At 46.7% G+C, this 20,190-nt stretch overlaps 1 protein-coding gene across 14 annotated transcripts in view; it reads right to left on the bottom strand.

Moving 5' to 3' along the window:
* Positions 1-20,190, bottom strand: part of ABLIM1 (actin binding LIM protein 1) — a 289,693-nt gene that overhangs the window by 91,280 nt on the left and 178,223 nt on the right. For all 14 annotated transcript variants that reach the window (XM_087862674.1, XM_087862677.1, XM_087862680.1 and 11 more), the window contains 2 exons: positions 10,269-10,395; positions 8,866-8,959 (listed from right to left, as the gene is read on the bottom strand). In XM_087862674.1, coding sequence (XP_087718800.1) covers positions 8,866-8,959; positions 10,269-10,395 — 221 coding nt within the window. The remainder of the gene's footprint in view (positions 1-8,865; positions 8,960-10,268; positions 10,396-20,190) is intronic.

Genomic DNA, 20,190 nt, shown 5'->3' with positions numbered 1-20,190 from the left:
CCATTTGTGCTGACAGGAAACAGGGTGATTTTTTTCATAAACATCGAAACTTTACTGCTTGTGAACATAGTCCTGTTACCCTGGTGACACATTTCCCCTTGTCACTAATGGAGGAGAAAGTAGATAACTTTGGGTGAATCAGAGAGATTTTCCTCAAATCATTGATCACAGCAATGTGCTTATGCCCTCCTGGGCCGATTCCAAATCTGCTCACGATGGAGGGGGAAAAAACATGAGCACCACGTTACTCTCCGCAAATAAGCTGTTGCAACCAACACATCATAAACCATACGTTGAATATAAACCTAAGTTCACATTCCTGTGTTGGGAAGACTTGATATTAATCAAGTCATAGTTTGTGATCAAGGGCACAGTTCTGTGCAATGGCAACCCGTGGCCACACAGGCAACCGAAAGTTGGAATGCTCAGGAAGGGAAAAGACCTGGCATACGATGCTGCAGAAGACAGTGATTGACTTGAATCCTCGATTCTCGCCCTTTACCCACTGTTCTTCTACCTAATAAGTTAAACTGTCCAAGACTGGAAGAAAGACGGAGACAGACGAAGGAAGGGACTACCGTCACTGCTAACTATGCCGGCGGTTTTGCCTGCCTTCTTTTTTTCAAATCCTGCAGCCGTGAGAGGCGGTGACTAGTGTTCTCATTTCATAGGTAAGGAAACTGAGAATAACAGGATTCCAGCTCCCTATCTCCTGTATGTCTCTGCATAGACAGACGACAGATGATGTGTGTGTGTGTGTGTGTGTGTGTGTGTGTGTGTTTATACATATATATCTAAATTGGGACATGATCCACATACCTTGAAACTCATCCTTTTAAAGTATGCAATTCAATGGTTTTTATATATTCAGGGTTGTGCAACTATCATCACTAATTCAAGAATGTTTTCATCAACTCCCCCCAAAACCCTGTGCCCATTAGCAGTCATTTTCCCCATTCCCCCAGCCCCCCACAACCACTAATCTACTTTGTCTCTGTGGGTTTGCCTATTCTAGACACTGACACTTCATATAAGTGAAATCCTATAATATGAGGTCTTTTGTGCCTGGCTTCCTTCACTGGGCACCATGTTTCCAAGGTTCATCCTTGTGGTAGCGTGTTATCAGCACTTCAACCCTTTTTACTGCTGAATAATACTCTATTGTGTGGATATACCACAGTTTTCTTAATTTGTATTTGAAAATGAGCCCAGTTCTATGGTTTATTGTTAAGTTCTAGTTTTAAATTAGGAAAGACGACTGGTATCCCTATATTGGCCCTGCTTTGATCTACTGAGCTCCAGAGAGTGTTAGACTGGAGCTCTGTGAAGAAAGCATGCTGTCCAACCTGAGATAGCTTCATCCATCTACAGTATTCTCCAAGGGCCGTGCCAGGTGCCCTTGTGGAGCCTACAGCTGATTAAAGGAGACAAGACACTATGAGCTATGACTGCATAGACCAGACACTGAGAGCTATGACTGCATAGACCACATGCTGAGAGCTATGACCGCATAGACCAGATGCTGTGAGCTATGACCGCACAGACCAGATGCTGAGAGCTATGACCGCATAGACCAGATGCTGAGAGCTATGACTGCATAGACCAGCCACTGTCAACTATGACTACATAGACCAGACGCTGTGGCCTATGACTGCACAGAAGTACAACAGACTCTATGAGAAGGGTCGCTGACTTTCAGTGACATTTTACACGGGTAAAAAGTAAACCAAATAAGCAGCAAATGTTTTTCATCCCCAAAATAGGTATAACAGGGCCGCTAGTGAGATGGATTTCTCCGTTTCACTGGTAATGATAAATTTTGGTCCTTCAGCAAGTTATTTTGGGAAGCAAATTAATTACCCGTGTTCTGCAATGATTACTGCCAGGTGGATCATGAAGCAGTGTGTATGTTCCTGTCTTCTGAGAACTGAGAGACCTGGCTTCTAATCGCGGTCTGTTACTAATTAGGCCCCGAGTTGCTGGCACTCAGTAACCCCATCTGTAAATGGAGGTCAGTAGTAACTGCCTTGACCACTTTACAGGCTTGTGAGAATTAAATATTTATGAGATCATTAGCAAGCGTTACAAATATTATGCAAGAGCAGGATACCGTGGTGTTTCACGGTCCCCCAAGACATAGACCATCTCAACCAACACTACCAGGGTTCCTTGATTCTTTTTCCTCTCCCTAATCCTCAAAAACATTTGGGTTCAGAGTTAAGTGGAAGCATGAATTCCTTTGAGCACAGTAGGAAGGGGAAGAAGGCAGTCAGTTTTCAGTGAGAACATGGGGTGCCGTGCTTGCTTTGCGTGTGTGTGACAAAACCAAGGAAGAAAGGGGCAGGTGGCATTTCAGCCTGTCTTTTACAAATGATATCTTTGATGGTTGCAAACATACTATATAAATCATGCAAGTGCCATGGTATAATCGCATTTCTTCTCACTACATAACAGATGCACCCAGAACAAGAGCAGCCCACTGCCTGGGGTTCTTAGAGCATAACATGCTTGGAATACCCACACCAAAAGGAAAGAAGAGGCCAAGGGCCTCCACTTTATAATGTGAATTAAAATCACAGGAACATCCTAAACCTCTGTCCCTGGGCTTTATGAAAAAGCAGTCAAAAAGTTAAATGAAATAGGGGCGCCTGGGTGGCTCAGTCATGAAGCGTCTGCCTTTGGCTCAGGGCGTGATCCTGGCGTTCTGGGATCGAGCCCCATGTCAGGCTCTTCCGCTGGGAGCCTGCTTCTTCCTCTCCCGCTCCCCCTGCTTGTGTTCCCTCTCTCACTGGCTGTCTCTCTCTCTGTTGAATGAATAAACAAAATCTTTAAAAAAAAAAAAAAAGTTAAAACAAAATGAAGCCACTTGTTTTTAATCCCTGGGAGATTCCAGGACGAGGATTTGGCTGAATCATGTTGTGATCCCATTTCCTCCGCTGCAGGAGTTCAGCTGGAGAGGTCTGAAGCCCGTCCACCCCCTGTCCTTTTGTCTGTCCATCGTTTCCAAGTTAACGGATAAGACAGGACAGCATCACCCAGTAGGTGTGAACGGGAAGGCACTGAAGGGGCAGAGGACCCACCTCGGGCTGCATGGGAGGGTCTCACTTACACTGTGCAGTAGACAGGCTGAAGCATCACACGCTCCCCAGAGGACACAAGTGGCACTGTAAACACTATGCCACATAAAGGCAGGTGTCACCAGCCTTTCTGGAAACAAAGGCACCCAGGACAGGAGGGTTGATTTCCTGGGTGTGGTGATGTGGGGAAGAAGGGAAAGGGAAGGAATAGGAGACCCAAGCCAGAAAAGCAGAGCCTCGCCTTGCTCTCCTCTGAGTAAGAATGCAGACAACACAGCTTTGCTTTGTCTCTGAGAGACGAGCTGCAAGAGGAAGGCTCCAGAGGCTGCAGTCTAGCAGGTGTCTGCCCAGAGAGGCCCCATCTGCAGAGGGAGCCAAGCTCCCTAGGGATGAAAGCATTTGTCTTGAAGGAATCAGTGGAGTGCTGGGTGAACACAGAGCCCTGGCAGAAGGGAACTGTGCAAGAGAGCTAGCTGAGCGACTGCTGATGGAACAGCTCAAGACTTTGGTTTGCTGATGGAACAGTCCAAGCCCAGGGGGAGGGAACAGGGACAAACCCTTTTTCTTTACCCTCAACATTTCTGGTTCCAGTCTGACGTTTTTTTTTGTTTTTTGTTTTTTTGTTTTTAATGCTGCCTTCAATTTGGAATTATTTTGTCGCTATTTTCTTTCTTTATGAAGTTGGCAGGTAACAACATTCCTGTGCCCAGGAAAGGAATTTTGCTGGAGTAAGAGATCTCCAAGGGCCAGTCACCAAAGATGGAAGTAAATTTATACCAAAGGGGTGCCCAACGTCTGCTGACATCTGTGATCTAAGCTGGAAGTCTCCTGTAGCTTCCTGCACCGTTAGCCTGCTAAAGCAGGAGGAGAGGAGAGGAGCGGTGGGGGTGGGAAGAAAAAGGGGGAGGAAGGTTGCTTCAGTGGAGAGTTTCAAGATACAGATGGAGATAGAAGGCTATTAGCAAACTCGAGTATTTCACACTAATTTGATTCTGGACTTAATTAGGAGGCAGGTTGTAAACATCTTCAGAACGCTCCTGAATTTATAGGCTAATTAGCATAAGCTTTTAAAGATGTGCCATTTATAGCAAGACCTCTCAAAAAAAGAGAATCTTGTTGCTGAAAACAAAACTGAAAGCCAGCTAATGGTAAATAAAGCAACAATCTGAGTGTATGCTCCATGCCAGTTTACAGGAAAGTCTCTCCAGGAGGAAGAACTGCTGACTCTGACCCCTTAGACCTAAGACATGAGAATTACGGAACTCAGATCCTAAGAGCCAAAGAAACTTGGAGTCAAGCGGTCCAAGGCTTCGATATATTTTTAATGCCTGTACTGAAAAACTGGGGCTCAAAGAAGTTGAGAGACTTGCCTGGGTCCCACAGCTGGGAGTTCCAGAGCCAAGAGTAGATCCCTGAGTCCCTATCACGTGGAGCCCTTTTCATTAAAACCCATGAAGACTCTCCTCCCCAGACGGTCAAGCCAAAGCTTCCTCAAGTGTCTGGAGGCACCTCAGGTGAAAGCGCCCAGAGAGGAGGCTATCGGGCACCTCTGATGCTTAACGAGGGTCACCAGATGACACTTGTCTAAGTTCCCAGATTTACTGGAGTGCGTTTGAAGGGTGGCCCAAAAGATTGTCCACATAAAGTCTCTGGAACCTTTGGAAAAAGGGCCTTTGCAGATGTAATCATTAAGCTAAGGATCTCGAGATGAGATCATCTTGGATTATCTGGGTGAGCCCTAAATCCAATGACAAGTGTCCTTCTAAGAGCAAAGGGGGTGACACAGAGAGAAGACACAGAGGGGAGGTCATGTGCAGATGAAGGCAGCGATCAGGGTCACACAGCCACAGGCCACCACAAGCTGGAAGGGGCAAGGGAGAGCTCCCCCTGAGAGCCTCTGGAGGGAGCGTGGCCCTGCTGACACCTCGTGTTTGTACTTCTGGCCTCCGGAACTGTGAGAGAGTAAGTTTCTGTGGTTTTAAGACCCCGCTGTTCAAGCGGATTCAGGAAACAAATACATTTACAATCTCTACGGATACGATCAATCAGAAAAAACAACAGTAACAAAAAAACAGGTAAGGATCACAGAACGGACAAGCAAAACATGGTATATCCATATAATGCGATATCATTCAGTCTTAAAGGAAGCAAATTCTGGCACGTGCTATAGCACGATGAACCTTGGGGACATTGTGCAAAGTAAAATAAGCCAGCCACACACACACAGACCACACGATACTATATGAACCCACCTGTAGGAGGAGCCTAGAGTAGTCTAATTCATGGAGACAGAAAATAGGACGACTGTTGTTGGGGCTTGAGGGGGACAGGGAATGAGGGTTTACTGCTTAGTAAGTATAGTATCTCCACTTTACAAGATGTGAAGCGCCATGGAGACGGATGGTGGTGATGGCTGGGCCACATTATGGATATATTTAATACCACTGAACTGTACACTTAAAAGGGATTAACATGGTAAATTTTATGGTAGGTGCATTTTACCACATTTTTAAAATGGAAGGGAAAAAAAAAAGGCAAGGATCAAAGCATTTACACATTCACAATCGTAATGTTTCAATGATGGGGTCTGAGAATGAAGGCATGGGAGGAGGGCGGAGTGTTGAGCCCCGTCCTGGTTTATACGGGTAACCGAGCCAAGCTGACTCAGAAGTTGGTCACTTGTCAGTGTGCTACTCAGGCAGGCAGGACATTTTTCTAGATCACACGCTTCTGAAGAGGTCTGCATGCCTGCTGGGTGGGTCTTGACTCTCCCAGGAAGCCCGTACAAGTGATTCCCAGAAGTCCCAACTCTTTAGGCACTGTGTGCAAAGCGTCCGCGACGTCCACCTTACAGACGGGCCTCACTGAGACCCGAAGCCAATGTGGTGAGGCGCTCCTGCTGCCACCGAGAACAGCCAGTCCAGGGGGAGCCGGAGTAAGCCGATGTGTCTTCAAAATGGCACGTTCTTGGACCTGGTGTATTTTCCACATTCCTTCTCACGGCTGTTGAACTAAATCTGACGTCATCGACAGCACCCCCCTGCCTGCTGCCTCCCCAACTCATTTTGGGGAATACAGTTCCATCCGTGGACTGAGACAGTTGTTTCGATCCATGCCTTCTGTAAATGTGGCTGGCTCAAATCTGGGGGCTATGCTCAGTGTCTTCCCTCCGCTTTTCCTACAGCCGAACATCTGGGATATGGTTCTGATATTTTATTGTTGTTTTAAAATGCAATTTCCCCATTGCTCCCAACTCAACGGGTTTGTTTCAGTCTTTATACTGATCAAACTTGGGAACCCCAAAGGAAATGCTGTGGGGAGGGATGAGAGACATGTTCAGGGGACAGGTGGGGAGTGCCCACCACCGCACTTTGAGTCTTGTGATCTGACCACCTGGACTTCATGCTGCATCTGAATAGGGCACAATCATCTTCTCCAACAGCTTTACTGCAGGGGTGCTTCACCGAGGGCCCAAACCCTGGTATTGACCACACTTGGGCCAAAGAAAACCATTGGAAAGGCCATGAAAACTTCTTCTGCCCCCAACTGTGTGTGGAGGGTGGGTCCACCTCTCGGGTTTCCCTCCCCCCAGAGCTCCGAGTTCTGTTTTGTGTACCAAGTTCTGCAATAGTCTCCTCCCTGTCTCCACCCTCACCCCCTCTCCAACCACTTTTTTTTTTAAATTCAAGGTAAAATTCACAACCCATAAAATAAACCATTTAAACATGAACAATCCTGCGGCATTTCGGACAATCACAGTGTCGTGCATTTACTGCCTCAATCTTGTTCCAAAACATGTCATCGCTCCAGTTGGGTACCAATGAGCAGTTACTCTTATTTCCTGTCCCCCTTCCCCCAACTCCAGGCAATCACCAGTCTCCCTTCTGTCTCTATGGCTTGACCTCTTCTGGATATTTCATCTAAATGGAAGCAAACCATATGCAGCCTTTCGTGTCTGGTTTCTTCCACTTAGCATAATGTTTTCAAGGTTCCTCCATGTGGTAGCAGGTGTCAGAATTCCTTCCTTTTGAACGCTGCATAGTAATCCTTGTCTGTATATCCACATTGTGTTGGTCCACTCATCTATGCACGGACATTGGGTTGTTTCCATCTCTGGCTGTGGTGAACAGAGCTGCTATGGACGTGGTCCTATGTGTATCTGAGGACTTCCATGCATTCTTTTTTTTTTTTTAATATATATTTATTTATTTCAGAGAGAGAGAGCACGAACAGAGGGGCAGAGGCACAGGGAGAGAGAATCTCAAGCACACTCTGAGCTGAGCACGGAACCCCACACAACCCTGAGATCATGACCTGAGCTGAAACCAAGAGTCGGAGGCTCAACTGACAGGGCCACCCAGGCGCCCTCCCGTGCATTCCTTATACCGCAACATGATCCAATCACGTTCAGCTCCAACCACAATCGCTTTAATGGCTTCCCACCATTCTTAGGATAAAGCCCAAAGTCCTGAACAGGACTCTTGAAGTCCTCATGCTCCGACCCCTCCCCACTCCCCTAGCATCATCTCTCACACCTGCGCTCCTGCCCATCTGACTTTTGTTTCTGCTCTGCTCTGGGGGCTCTGGGCCTCCGCGGAGGCTGCTCCTTCTTCCTCCTGGAACCCCCTCCCCCCTGGGTAAAAGACAACTGCTTGTGACAGTCCCTTCCTTATATCCCCAATCCAATTAGCCACACTAGGTCCTAGCACAGAGCCTTCGCTGGCCCTTCTGTGTTTCCTGGAAAGAAAGGCACCCCAGAGCTTGCCGCGGGATTGGGCAAGCCCTGCGAGACCTTGCAGTGCAATCCCAGACGCGGCCCACAGACACTTGGGGGCCTCTCAGATCTACGCCCAGTGTCTCCGAAACTCGCCCCGCTGGGAGGTTTGAAGGTGGTTATGTGGATTCGGTGCCCTGGTGTCTGTCAAAGCTGCAGAACCAGTTGGTCGCCTTCCCAGCTGCTTGGCGTCCTGACTTACGTCTTGCCCAGGACGCATTCTCCACCCTGAAATGTGGGATGGATAGGAGGTAATCTTTTCTTTCTTTTTAAATCCGGTCTGGTTAGCGCCCCACAGGCTAGGCAGAAGTAGGGCAGTGACTCCCTCTGAGCTCCGGCCCCCGATTCCACAGGCCGGGCTCTGGCCCAGGGGGGGCTCCGCTCAGCCCCCCGCTGGTGGGGCCGCGGCTGAGACAGCAGGAACCAGGCTCCGCGGGGCAGGCACACCTGAGCCTGACGGGCTTCGGCTCCGCCCAAGCCACAGCGTGTTCTGGGTCACACAGGATGCGGTTTTTTAAGGGCGGGGAAGTGTCTGCCTTCACCTTTCACCCACCCTTCCCTTGCTTCAGTTCTGAGCCCCTGCCCCCTGAGTCTGTGCACCCTCACACACACAGGTACACACACACGTGCACTCCCACACGGGCACACACAGGCATGGACGGTTCACACAGACGCATATGCACACATGAAGCACACACGTGGCTCTAACACGCTCTTCATTTCCTACTTTCTGATGTCTAAAAATAGTCTCGTAGAACCCTTCCTTCCCCATAATTCCTAGCGGTCCCCTTATCACTTTTGATAAATTGGCCATCATTCCAATTTCGCTTGAACACTTAGTAGAAACTGCCTGTGAAGACAACCCGACACGTTAAATCTCTGAGAGATCCATCATCGACAACTACTCTCTTTCCTCCAGAGGCGAAGATGAAAAAAAAAATGGAACAAGAGCCTCTATTGTGTTTCTGACGACTTCTGAGGAAAATGACGGTAGCTTTGACGGGAGCCACTTACCTCCAGGACCTTCCCTGTGATAAACTGGTGACAGGCCTCGCATTTCACCCCGAAGAGCCCCTGGTAGTCCTTTTCACAGTACGGAGCGCCATCCCTGCAACACAGAAGGGCCGGTCAGCTCCTGACGGGGCCGAGGGGCAGGGAGACGCCAGGACCATATTTCTCGGAGCCCCTCTCCACAGAGTGGTAGCAGGCCGTGATTCTCCCCCACCCAGCATTCGCAAGCCTGGAGAGCTGGTCAGACACGACCACAAGGCAGGGAACCAAACGATGCGGACAGAGGGCCGTGGTTCTCGGGCTACACAGAAATGACGGCCAAATCACCACACGATCACCATGGCCGCTTCCCTGTTGTCTCAGACCTAACCAGCAAAACGCTGGCACCATTCCCTCCCCCACCAGGCCAGATGGGCTTCAGATGTGGTGGCAGTGTTCACCGTCCTTCCCCTCACCGCTTCCCTGAGCTCACACGCCAGCGCCTCCCAGCAGTGCTGAGACGCCATGTCCTCAGCCCTCAGGGGGCCCGAGGGGCGCAGGGCCTTCTCTTCAGCCGCTCAAAACCTCCTTATTTACCTCAGAGCACAGTAAGAATGTTGTTTTCTAGGTGTGCCATTGAGTGGAAAAGTCACAAAGCACCACTGCAGACAGCCCAGTTACCTACTCCCACACAGCCTTCCGGGTCTGTTTAACAGCCGGGCATTTTTCGGTCTTGTCTTTGGCTGAGCATCAGAAATCACCTGTGAAGCTTCTTCCTCCCGCTACAGGCGTTTCGGCTTCTCCCTGACCTACAGAATTAGATTTCTAGGGGGTGGGGCCCAGGCGACTTTTGGTTGTTGTTGTTGTTTCACTCTATTCTTAAATTCACGTAATTTTTTTGAATAGCTAGACATTTAACCCAGTTAACAACAACATGTCACTTACTCCAGCCATTATCTGCACCAGCATCGGCCTCTAACATGAACCCACTCCTGCCGGGTTGTTTTGTGTATGGGTCCTCATGCGCTCAGCGCTTAGACCCTGTGTGTTTTTTTAGGGTGGGGGGTTGTCTACAAATACATTCAAGACCTAGAAGGAGGTCAAAGGTTTACTAGTTCCAAATCGGGGGTAAAATTTAGGGAAAGTAAAATCACTAAATGCTTAATTGATGACAACATACAGTGGAACATTATGTCAGCTTTGCTAATTGTTTAATTAGGCAAGGATTCACATTTCATTAAATTTACTGCAAGCAGACGGTGGCAAGAGCAGCAGAATAAAATTCCTTTTATAAAAACTAACGAGGTTGTAGAGCAAAAGTTCGTCTTGATCGTGGGATGTGAATGTCTCTCACTATGTTGGGTGGGGTGGGGTGGGGGTGGGGGACGCCCCCTCACGAGGATACCTTGGCCTGGGCCCAGCCTTACTTGCTGATGTACTCCCCGGTGAGAACCTTCCCGCAGGACTTGCATTTGAAGCAGCCCAGGTGCCACTGCTTGTCCAGGGCTAGCAGGGCCTGCCCGTTCTTGATGTCTCTTCCGCAGCCGGCACAGTCTGGAAAAGAACAGCCACCGGCAGTTACCTCACGTTTATTTTGCTAAATCCAAGCACAAAGGCCAGCTCTGAACCCCCGTGTGCGCCCATCCCCCACTCAACAAATATTTACTTAAGCACTGTGTCATTCCACTCCCTTCCCGGCACCTAGCCTTTCTTAGCCTCGCACAGCATGGAAACTTCAGGAACCTCAGTGGATCCAAGGGGATGGATGTCCTTCCTCCGCTCACTTCCTTGGGGGTTACTGAAATACCCTCCGAGCTCCAGCTGTCCCAGGGAACATTTAATTACGTCGTCTTGGCTGCGATTTGCAGAAAGCTCTCACAGGCCTCTATTAATGGAGGGCACATGTGAGTAGCTGAGCACCTCATGCCGGAAGCCTCACTGAACAATATATACGTGATTCCTGGAAAGCAGCCCATGAATCTCATTTTTGTAAATGGGACTCTCCAGCCTTATCGTCCTAAACCAGACTTCTGAAGATGTATGATCATCAACTGAATAGCTCTTAATTCCTTAGCTTTAAATTCTCCGTGGCAGGATCCTGTGAAGGAGATGAAGGAGAAAGTGTTTCTTTGTGGTAAAGGGCGTGGGCTCTGGAAGGAGCCGGCCTGGTTCCTGCGTCCGAGCCCAGTGAAACACCTTGTTGGCCAGCCACGTGACCCACGCCGGTTCTCCCCCTTTCTAAGTCTTGGTTTCTTTATATGGAAGCTGGGGCCTTATCAGTGCCTGTCTCAAGCCTCCGATGAGGATTCAATGAAATAATGGTTAGCACTGAGGCTGGCACATGGGAAGTGGCCCTATAAACGTTGCCTGTTATTATAATTGCCATTGTTATGATTATTAAATACTTCGTTGTCAGGGAAATTGAGTATTTAAAAGAACCCAGAAAAATGTAAATTGATGCAACCTTTCTGGAAAGCACCATAAACATCCACAGACAGTTCAAATCAACGCAGCTGAGCAAATGACACACAGCATTGCTGGGACGCTGGCCATCGTGTCCCTGCTGATTAGAAGAAACACCGGCAGAATAAAGCAATGCCCACATGAGGCCCCCTGCTGCACAAAATGATGAAACACCCCCTCTTCCGACCACTTGTGTGACTGCTGTTCCTTTCCTAGTGACACTCCCAGCCCTACTTTAACTCTCTCTCCTCCTGGAAGAACTTATTGAGATGCCCAATCACTGACCTGCTCCTGTGTCTTGACAGCACCCAGCCCAGAACTGCTCCCGCTGCCTTGACTCCTCCTTAATACTAGCCAGCAAGTGCTCCCATCCCAGGACAGGGCCTCCAGAGAGGCCCAGGATTCCCCTGGTGTTCTCCCTTGCTGCAGTTTCAGTTAACTATTTTTCTTTCTTTTATTTATTTTTGACTACAGGTGTGTTTCTGGATCTTTGGTCAGTGGGTATCAATGTACCTTTAGGTCCAGCAATTTCCCAAGATTTTAGTCTACAGGTAACCTTGCAAAAGGGTATGCGTGTGTGTGTGTGTGTGTCTGGCATGTGTCCACGTATGTATTCCCCGAGGAAAATAAATTTATTTCCTGCAGCACTTTTGCAACAACAAAACTGAAAACAGCCGATGGTTACCTTAATTATGGTAGTCTGGAATACTGGAATAGTATGTGCTGTTAAAAAGAATGAGGTCAATTTGTGTGCTGACATGGGAAGATGTCCAACACAGATTAAGTTAAAAAAAAAAAAAAAAAGAAAGCAACCCGTGACAGTATGCATAGCATAAGCTCATTTATAAAAAAATTAGTAAAGGGTATATACGTGTTTGCACACATGCTTGTATAGGAAACAAAACATTTCTTGGAAAAAAAAATTGAAACTCCTAATATATTTTCCTCTGTGAAGGGGGACTTTTTACTTCCCATCCTCTGTGTTATTTGAATTATTTTTTTGTTACCACGAGAATGTAAAAAAAAAAAAAAAAAAAGCAAAGCAAATATTTGAAGTAAAAAACATAATTGCTATACAAGTTCTAAATTATTGCAGATGAGGATTTCTGTAAGTATTGCCCATTATTAGCTGAGTGTGTATTTTATGGTCACAAAGCATTACGTACTTTTCTTTTTAACTGGAGTTTATGTTTTCCAGCATCTCAACAAAAATCTTTATAAAGGGGGATCTCACATCTGGTCGTTTACTATAAGTTTACTAAATGGGAGGCCATGATATGTGTCCATATACACAATTTTTAAAGGTTAGGAGCACAGGATGAGTAAGGTGAATTGACAGTTTTTAATCCAAGTTGAACTGAAATTTTTTTTCATTCTTCTGATGAGATCCTGCCCACTAGGTGGCAGTAAAGATTTAAAATAATAAGGCAGAGGCTGGTTGATTTTTTTTTTTTTTTTAAGTCAGAAAATAAATTTTAGAGATGGCTTTCAATTTTAGAGACTGAAAACAGTCGGGCTCAGAAGGGTTGGCAGAGCCATATGGGGTCTGTCCCTGCACAGCGCTGAGATCTAGGGAGATGGAAGGCCAAGGGATGGCAGGAGCCCGGCTTTGGAATTAGGAGGACTCGAGTATTAGCTTGGGCAAGTTACTATCTCTGAACCCTCACTTCTTCACCTGTGAAATGCCAACTGTGATGTGCCTTGCATAACACTTAGAACACCTGGTCCATGTTAGCCTCTCAGTGTGGCTCCACCTTTCACCGGTGGGAGCAGAGCTGGGACTAGAAGCCACGTTCTGGAGGGTAAGTCTTGCTCTCTTTACAAGCACGTTAATGCCCAGATATCCCAGAGCTTTGAAAGCAGCTGAGACACACTTTGAGAGCACGAACGACTTCTCTGACCGTTCTGCACTGAGGGTTTTGGATGAACCAGGCGCCCTGTGAGGGCTTTATAGAGAGGGTACCATTTATTATTCAGTCATATAGTCAAAATGCCTGTAGTCTGGAAGCCTCTGACCTCACAGGTGGCATCCCATACATCTCAGATCCTCTGGGCCCTGCAGTGTCCCGTGGAGGGCAGATGTTCTGCAACTGACTTTGGTAATGGTTTGCAGAGAAGCGTTCACGGGATGCTGAATGCCTAGAGCCAGGCGGCTGGTAAAGCGGGGCTGGACACAGAGATGGGATGAGCCTCCTTCCTCCCAAACCTTTAGACATAAATCAAAGACCACCTCCTAGAAAGTAGAATACTGGCCCACACTGGCTGATTCAAAGTATTCTGGCATATGCCACAGAGGCTACTCACTCATGGTCCTCTGGACAAAACCATAAATTCTCCACTTAAGCCTGAAGTCATGTGGGGGAAAGTGGAAAGATGCAGAGACAAAAAGACTCGTGGATTGTTCTCTCCTCCCATGCTCATCCCAGCTAAGCTCTTTTATAAAGGACAAAATGTCCTGCTCCATATCTTCGTGGTTTTCAGCTGTTGAGAAAATTGTTTCCACATCACTGAAGCAGCTGCTGATAAATATAGAAAGCTGGCGATTGGCACTGGAATTATTGCCGAAGTCAGAAATAGGTGAATATGGAGAAGCACCAAGGAAATCAAACCCTCTAGCAACTTGCCAGTGTTCCATCAAAAACAAAGAATCACCAAATATGGCAAGAGAAAAACACAACAACCATTAACACTTTGCCTCAAGCCTTTCATTCTTGGCACCAAAAGCCAAGAGAAGAGCAGGAATTTGGCTACTCATGTCCGAGTTAAACATATTCACCTACACACCTGGTTCCATATTTGTATCACTTTGTTCCAAAGCAACAAATATCCTTGAGGACAGGGATTTTTTTTTTTTTTTTTTTTTTTTTGGCATCAGGTCATGCACACCTGGACTTTGAAAGTATTCAAGTTGAAGGTGACAAATGGCTCTCAGCAAGAAAACTTGTGTTCCCAAGCCAAGAAAGATGTCCTCACTTGGGCGGCACTTAAGGTCCTGTCAGATTGGATACCTATGTTCTCCTTGAGAACTATTTCTGCCTTCCTAGAATTTCTCACTTGGGAAAAGTAAGGGCCAAATGTCTTACTCTGTGCAGATGCCCCTCTGGAGAAGAGGGCTGAGGACGTGGAGCTCTAGAAAAGAAAACCAGGTGGCAACTAAACTCCCACCCCCTCCTTCCTAGGCCTGCATGTTTCAGTCATGCCCAGAACCATTAATGAAGGTGGACATAACCATTCAGAGTAGTTACCCATCTGGGATCAAAGCTTTCAGATTACAGAATGGCGAATTTTCTCGTGTTCTGGAATTTTGGGCCATGGTCTCAGAGCTGAAGACAGAGTGATAAATATTCCATCTTCTAAAGAAGGATGCCAGGAATATCCTTGCAGGACTTTCCAAAAGACAGAATTCACCTGATGATTACCAACCCCTATTGCCCACTCACCTCTGAAATCAGAAATTTGAAAACACATAGAGGAGTCAGCAGGGAGCTGTCCACACAGCAGGAGTATGGTTATGTTCTCTCCCCTCTGCTGTGACAGGGATTAGAGGGCCCTGGGAGAAAGATCTAGAAGTTTACTGAGTGGGGAAGCTGAGCTCCTAGCGCTGCTGTGGGTCCAAGAGAAGCTTGATTTTAGAGTTCTTAGAACAAACTGATCTGAATGTCCTAGAGCTTGGAAGCATTCATAAACAGAAAAATCTACAGCCTGCTGAATTTGGAAGATTTGGAAGGCAGGAAGCTGGTTGGAGGCTCCCTGCACCGCCCCCCCCCCCCACCCCAAATGGCAGGCTAGGGAGAGGATGGAGTGGGAATGGCGTTCACTTCCACCATTTGGCTCACTGAGGGATGTACTTACATCTTGTGGCTGGTACCCACGCCGAAGCATCTAGAATGAACCCAGCGGAGAAAGGTGCCTGCTGAAGGTTGGGGATTTCATTAGTAAGAGGCTAGGAGACTACGAGGGAGCAGGACCTGAGGCTGGGAGAGTTTGTTGCAAGAAGTTAACCCGAAATTGCATGCTTTTGTCAAGGAACTCAAAGTGCACTCCCCCAAAAAATGTCTCCAGCCACTGTTAGCTGAGAGAGCAGCGTAGCAATGCCAGGTTCCTAACACCTCGACCCTTCTACCTCCAATCCCCCTTGTCCCTGCCTGGCCCACAAAGGAGCCACAGGACAGGAAGGAGGTAAAGAAAGAGTGAACGAAGACGTTGTGCCCACCGTCGGTCTCCAGTTTGGGTCGGGTCTGAGCTGGGTCAGGGTGCAGCTCTGAAACAGATGCAAGGATCAAGTTTTCCACCGGCCGGACTTTTAGGAGCTGAAGGTGACCAGAGTGCTATGGGATCTGCCTAAGATAGGATTAAGGGTGGGAAACGGAACTCTGATCGAGGATAATACAAGCAAGGACAGGGAAAAATAAGGCTCTTCATTGTTATGTCCCACGTGTGCTTTGGCCTGTTGTATATACAAATCGTGCATTCCCCAGCAGTCAAGGACTTCGGAAGCAAAGAGACCTGGAGTGGAAATCCAGCTCTGACACTGCGCGGCGGGGCCTTGTGCAGGCTAGGTAACCACTGGGTTCAGTGTCTTCACCTGCAGAATGGGTAGGTTGGCAGTACCCCCCTTCCTGGGCTGCCGTGAGGACTGGAGGGAGTGTGGGCGCATATACACTCAGTGTCTGTTCTCACAGGCACAATCATCCCAGGAAACCTGCATTTCCTCTTCCCCTTAACAAACAGGCAGCCCCCCCCCCCAAGGCATTTTGGTCTCTGTGGTTCCATCGTCGTCATCATCACATTACCATAACTATTACTATGGTTACTATTCAGCTTTTAACTTTCGAAAGGTCTGCTGCATCGGCTCTCTCCGCCCACTCTCAGGGCTCCGGCTAACCTGGAAGGGCAGTGATTATCCGCACTTTACAGATCACAGAACATCGGAGCCAGAGGGACCTTCAAGACTGTTGGATGCAAATCCATCACTTTCCACCCAGGATACTCAGGCCTGGGGGGGTGGGGTGGGGGGGAAGGGGGTCGGCTTTGCACACAGCCACGCGGCTGAACAGCGTCCAATTAACTGCACAGTGGGAATCAACTGCACAGTGGGAGTCCTGTGTTCTCAAGGGCACATGAACTCAGGCCTTTGCAGCTTACAGGGCTTCTTGGAACCTAACCCTCCAGTCGTGGGTTTGTCTTCCTGATTATTGTCTCTTGGGCTACCAATGGGCAAAAAGGACCAGGAGGGCACAGGAGCATGAGGTGCTCAGCGGAGGGGAAAGACGGGGAGAGGAGAGAATTGTTGTGAAAGTAAATAATAAATATCAATACTATAAATCATCGTTGTGTAAATTGTACAAGGGACCAGACAGAGACTTTCCTCCTGTACTTAATGCTTGCTGACATGCTGGGATGTTAAAAAATGTGCCCAGCGATTTTGAGTCAGTTCTGAGTATTTCTATACTTTGCTGAAAAAAACGTTAAAAATTAAGAATAAAAAGAAATCAGGTTTCCGTATTTAAACTTTTGTCCATATAAGCTCCAGAAAATTCCAGCTTCCCCTGGAATCCTTTTTTTAAAAATAATAATGAAACAGAAACTCTATTTCTGGTCACTGAAGATTAGCTCACAAGGTCATGGCTATGCATGGGGATGAAAAATAAACAGAAGCAAAATCATTTCATATTTAGATTGTTATTATTAGAAAGTAGAGTAAGACTTTGGAGACCCTATAAAATATTCAAGTGGTGTCCTTTTAATAGACCGTTAACTAGAGGCAATTTATCCCTGGCCAGGACTCGAACTAAAGAGCTTCAAGGAACAAAACAAAATAAAACAAAACCAAAACCAAAACCAAATTTAAGTTCCAGAGTTCGGCTCACTTGAGATCCTGAATATAATGATGTCAGATCTTGGCATTCAACTCTTCCTACAGGACATGGATTTCTCATTATCTGTGGGATAAAATGGTGAAGGCAGAATGCAGGAGAACAGCTATTCTATCCAAACAAGAGGGAAAGAAAGGACACAAGAGGAGAATGAGGTGATTCTCTCAGGTTAACAAGCTGCCTTTGACACAAGCCTTCAACCCATGTCAGCTCAGCCTCGGACATGTGGATTCCCTCATGGGAATAACAGTTTGGAGGCACGGGGTGGTTGCCGACTTTATGCAGGACAGATATTTCCAGTTCACTGAGGCTCCCATGCCTCCACAGAGTCTAAATGTCAATTGCTACCTGTTGCCACTTTTGGACTGACCTATGCACTCAGGTGACGAGCCTAGCCTTTTCCATAGGCCCTTCAGTTTGTAACCCATAGATTAAAAAAAAAAAATCTAGGGTCGCCTGGGTGGCGCAGTCATTAAGCATCTGCCTTCGGCTCAGGGCGTGATCCTGGCGTTATGCGATCGAGCCCCACATCAGCCTCTATGAGCCTGCTTCTTCCTCTCCCACTCCCCCTGCTTGTGTTCCCTCTCTCGCTGGCTGTCTCTATCTCTGTCAAATAAATAAATAAAATCTTTAAAAAAAAATCTAGATTCTCCTTATGTTATTATTTTTTTAAATAAGAGTTGGCCTAGAGTTTTAATGTCTTTAAGATATAAAGGATTTGGGTATTTGAAAACCTTTCCTTGACCAGAAGGCCACATCATACTTAGTAGTGACAGGAGTATCAATCTAACAAGGGGATATGGTTGAATGTTGACTCCCTTTCATCATCTGTGCTGTTTAGTGTGGTCAGTTTCCAAACCAGACCTCTAGGAGTTGACAAATATTGACTGTCCATAGTCCAGTTTTTTTTTTTTTTTAATTTAAAGCAAAGTCACCAAGTTCTTGTTTAGCATGTCATGGCAAATAGCACAGGTGCGGGGTCACCATCCAAAAGGCTAGAGAAGGACCAAAACACAATGTGAAACTGCAAACGTGCTTGGCTAAGCACTTCTCAAGAATTAGTTTTAAAAAACACTTTCTGACTTCTGAAATTCTAGGCTGCCATTAGCCAAAAAGCAATATGAGGTCACAAGATAAATACTGGTGGGGGTGGTGGGGGGAGTGAGAATGTTCATGCAGGTACAATGTACTTGCCACTCTATGGCAAAAGGGGGTCTCGGTGCTATAAGTAATTCACATCTCAAATCACTAAAAATGAATTCTTTTCAAAGGTTATGTGCTGTTTAAATAGGTAACCTTGAACCAGACTTTTCCATAATAGCTCATGTCCCTGCTTAGGTCAGCTGCTCCCTTTGCTGTCTCGATGGCCACAGTGGAAACAACACAAGCCAGAGCAGACTTGGGCCTGCTATTTTAAGTGAAGGTTCTTGTTGTCTTTGGAAAACAATACTGTGCAACGAACAAGTTTTCATGGGTCATAATAGCAACAGATTATCAGCCTTCATCAGGAAAGTGGAAGGCAGGCCTGGCAGCAAGCCTTTTTCCAAGTCCTCCAAATCCTATCTTTCCTTCTTTTAAACTGTGTATCATATATACTTAAAAGAATTTCAGTTACGTTGCTCATGATTTTTATAAATATAGACCATATACACATTTGAAATGTCCAATTCTAATCCCTAAACCAGTACTCACAGAATTCTGTTCAGAGTTATTATGAATGCTCAAGGTCAAGAAGCTCTCTCCTGCAACTAGTATTGTGTGTGTATTTTTCCCATATTCATGACCAGGATCTGAATGGAGAATTAAAAGGAGCCAGATTGTTTGTTTTTCCTCTCCATTAACTGACTATGAAATCACTAAGCAGGAACCTCGTGGCTAACGCTGCAAGGCAGGATGATAAACATCAAAGAAACAGAAGACAGTCCGTCATGAACTTGGTACCAACCCAGACCTGTACCCCAAAAGCATTAGAATGGAGAGTCTGAGAATCTCTGCTGGTTGTCTTTGGATGATGGCTTTGAATGGCCCATAAACAGGCCACAGCACTCAGCACTGGACTCGATACTGGTTCCAACAGGCCTTATTTCCCATGCAGTCTCCCATGACCTGCCTGCAGCACGGTGAATGATATGGGAGCCCTATATACATGGGGATGCCAGATACCGGAGACTATGCATTTATGGAACAGAACGTGTACTCTGGAAAGGATATTGAAAACTGATTAGAAGTTGGGAACATTAATATCCTCTGAAAGGCAATGTCCACTGCCTTGCACAAGAATCTCCTGAACAGCTACTCTTCCATTCTCTGAACTACAAATAAAAATTAAGACACACTGGGGCGCCCGGGTGGCTCAGTCGGTTCAGTGTCGGACTCTCGATTTCAGCTCAGATCATGATCTCAGGGTCGTGGGATCAAGCCCTGCACTGGGCTCCACGCTCAACACGGAGTCTGCTTGTCCTTTTCCCTCGGCTCCTTCCCCTGCTCTCTGTCTCTCAAATATATAATAAATAAAAATTATAACATGCTTATTTCCTGGAGATGTGATGAGATTCTTTGATGGGAAATAAAAAATACTAGCAAAAAACACTGGCACTATTTTGTCATCTGCGCTCATTTTTAGGTTTAAGGTCCTATCAAGGAGAACTCTGTGTATATGTGTAGACATGTGTGTATGTGCATTTGTGTTCACGTGCATGTTTCTAGAACCATAACTAAAAAATGGTGGCAGGCTACATTCATGGAATAAACTACCATCCGAATAAGTACAATCACAACTGCCAGATTCCCAACTAACAATTGCAAAAGCCCAGCAGGTGGGGGACAGGCCCAAAGGTCCACTGGCTTTGGGGCCCTTCCCCTGCACTGTCAGTGAATTTGCTTCACTCGTTGCTCAGTATCGTTTCTGATAAAGCACATGTCACAGGGATTCACCAGAGATCAAAAGTAGGATTCCCTTTTGAGTGAAAATGACACCAGGACAGCAAGAGAAGTTGGGGAGTCATGGAAA

The sequence above is a fragment of the Ursus americanus genome, chromosome 6, assembly GCF_024610735.1.
Source record: "Ursus americanus isolate L20-20 chromosome 6, mUrsAme1.1.p, whole genome shotgun sequence".
Taxonomy (NCBI): Eukaryota; Metazoa; Chordata; class Mammalia; order Carnivora; family Ursidae; genus Ursus; species Ursus americanus.
The sequence above is the reverse complement of the archived record's forward strand: the minus strand, read 5'-3'. Positions and strand labels throughout refer to the sequence as shown.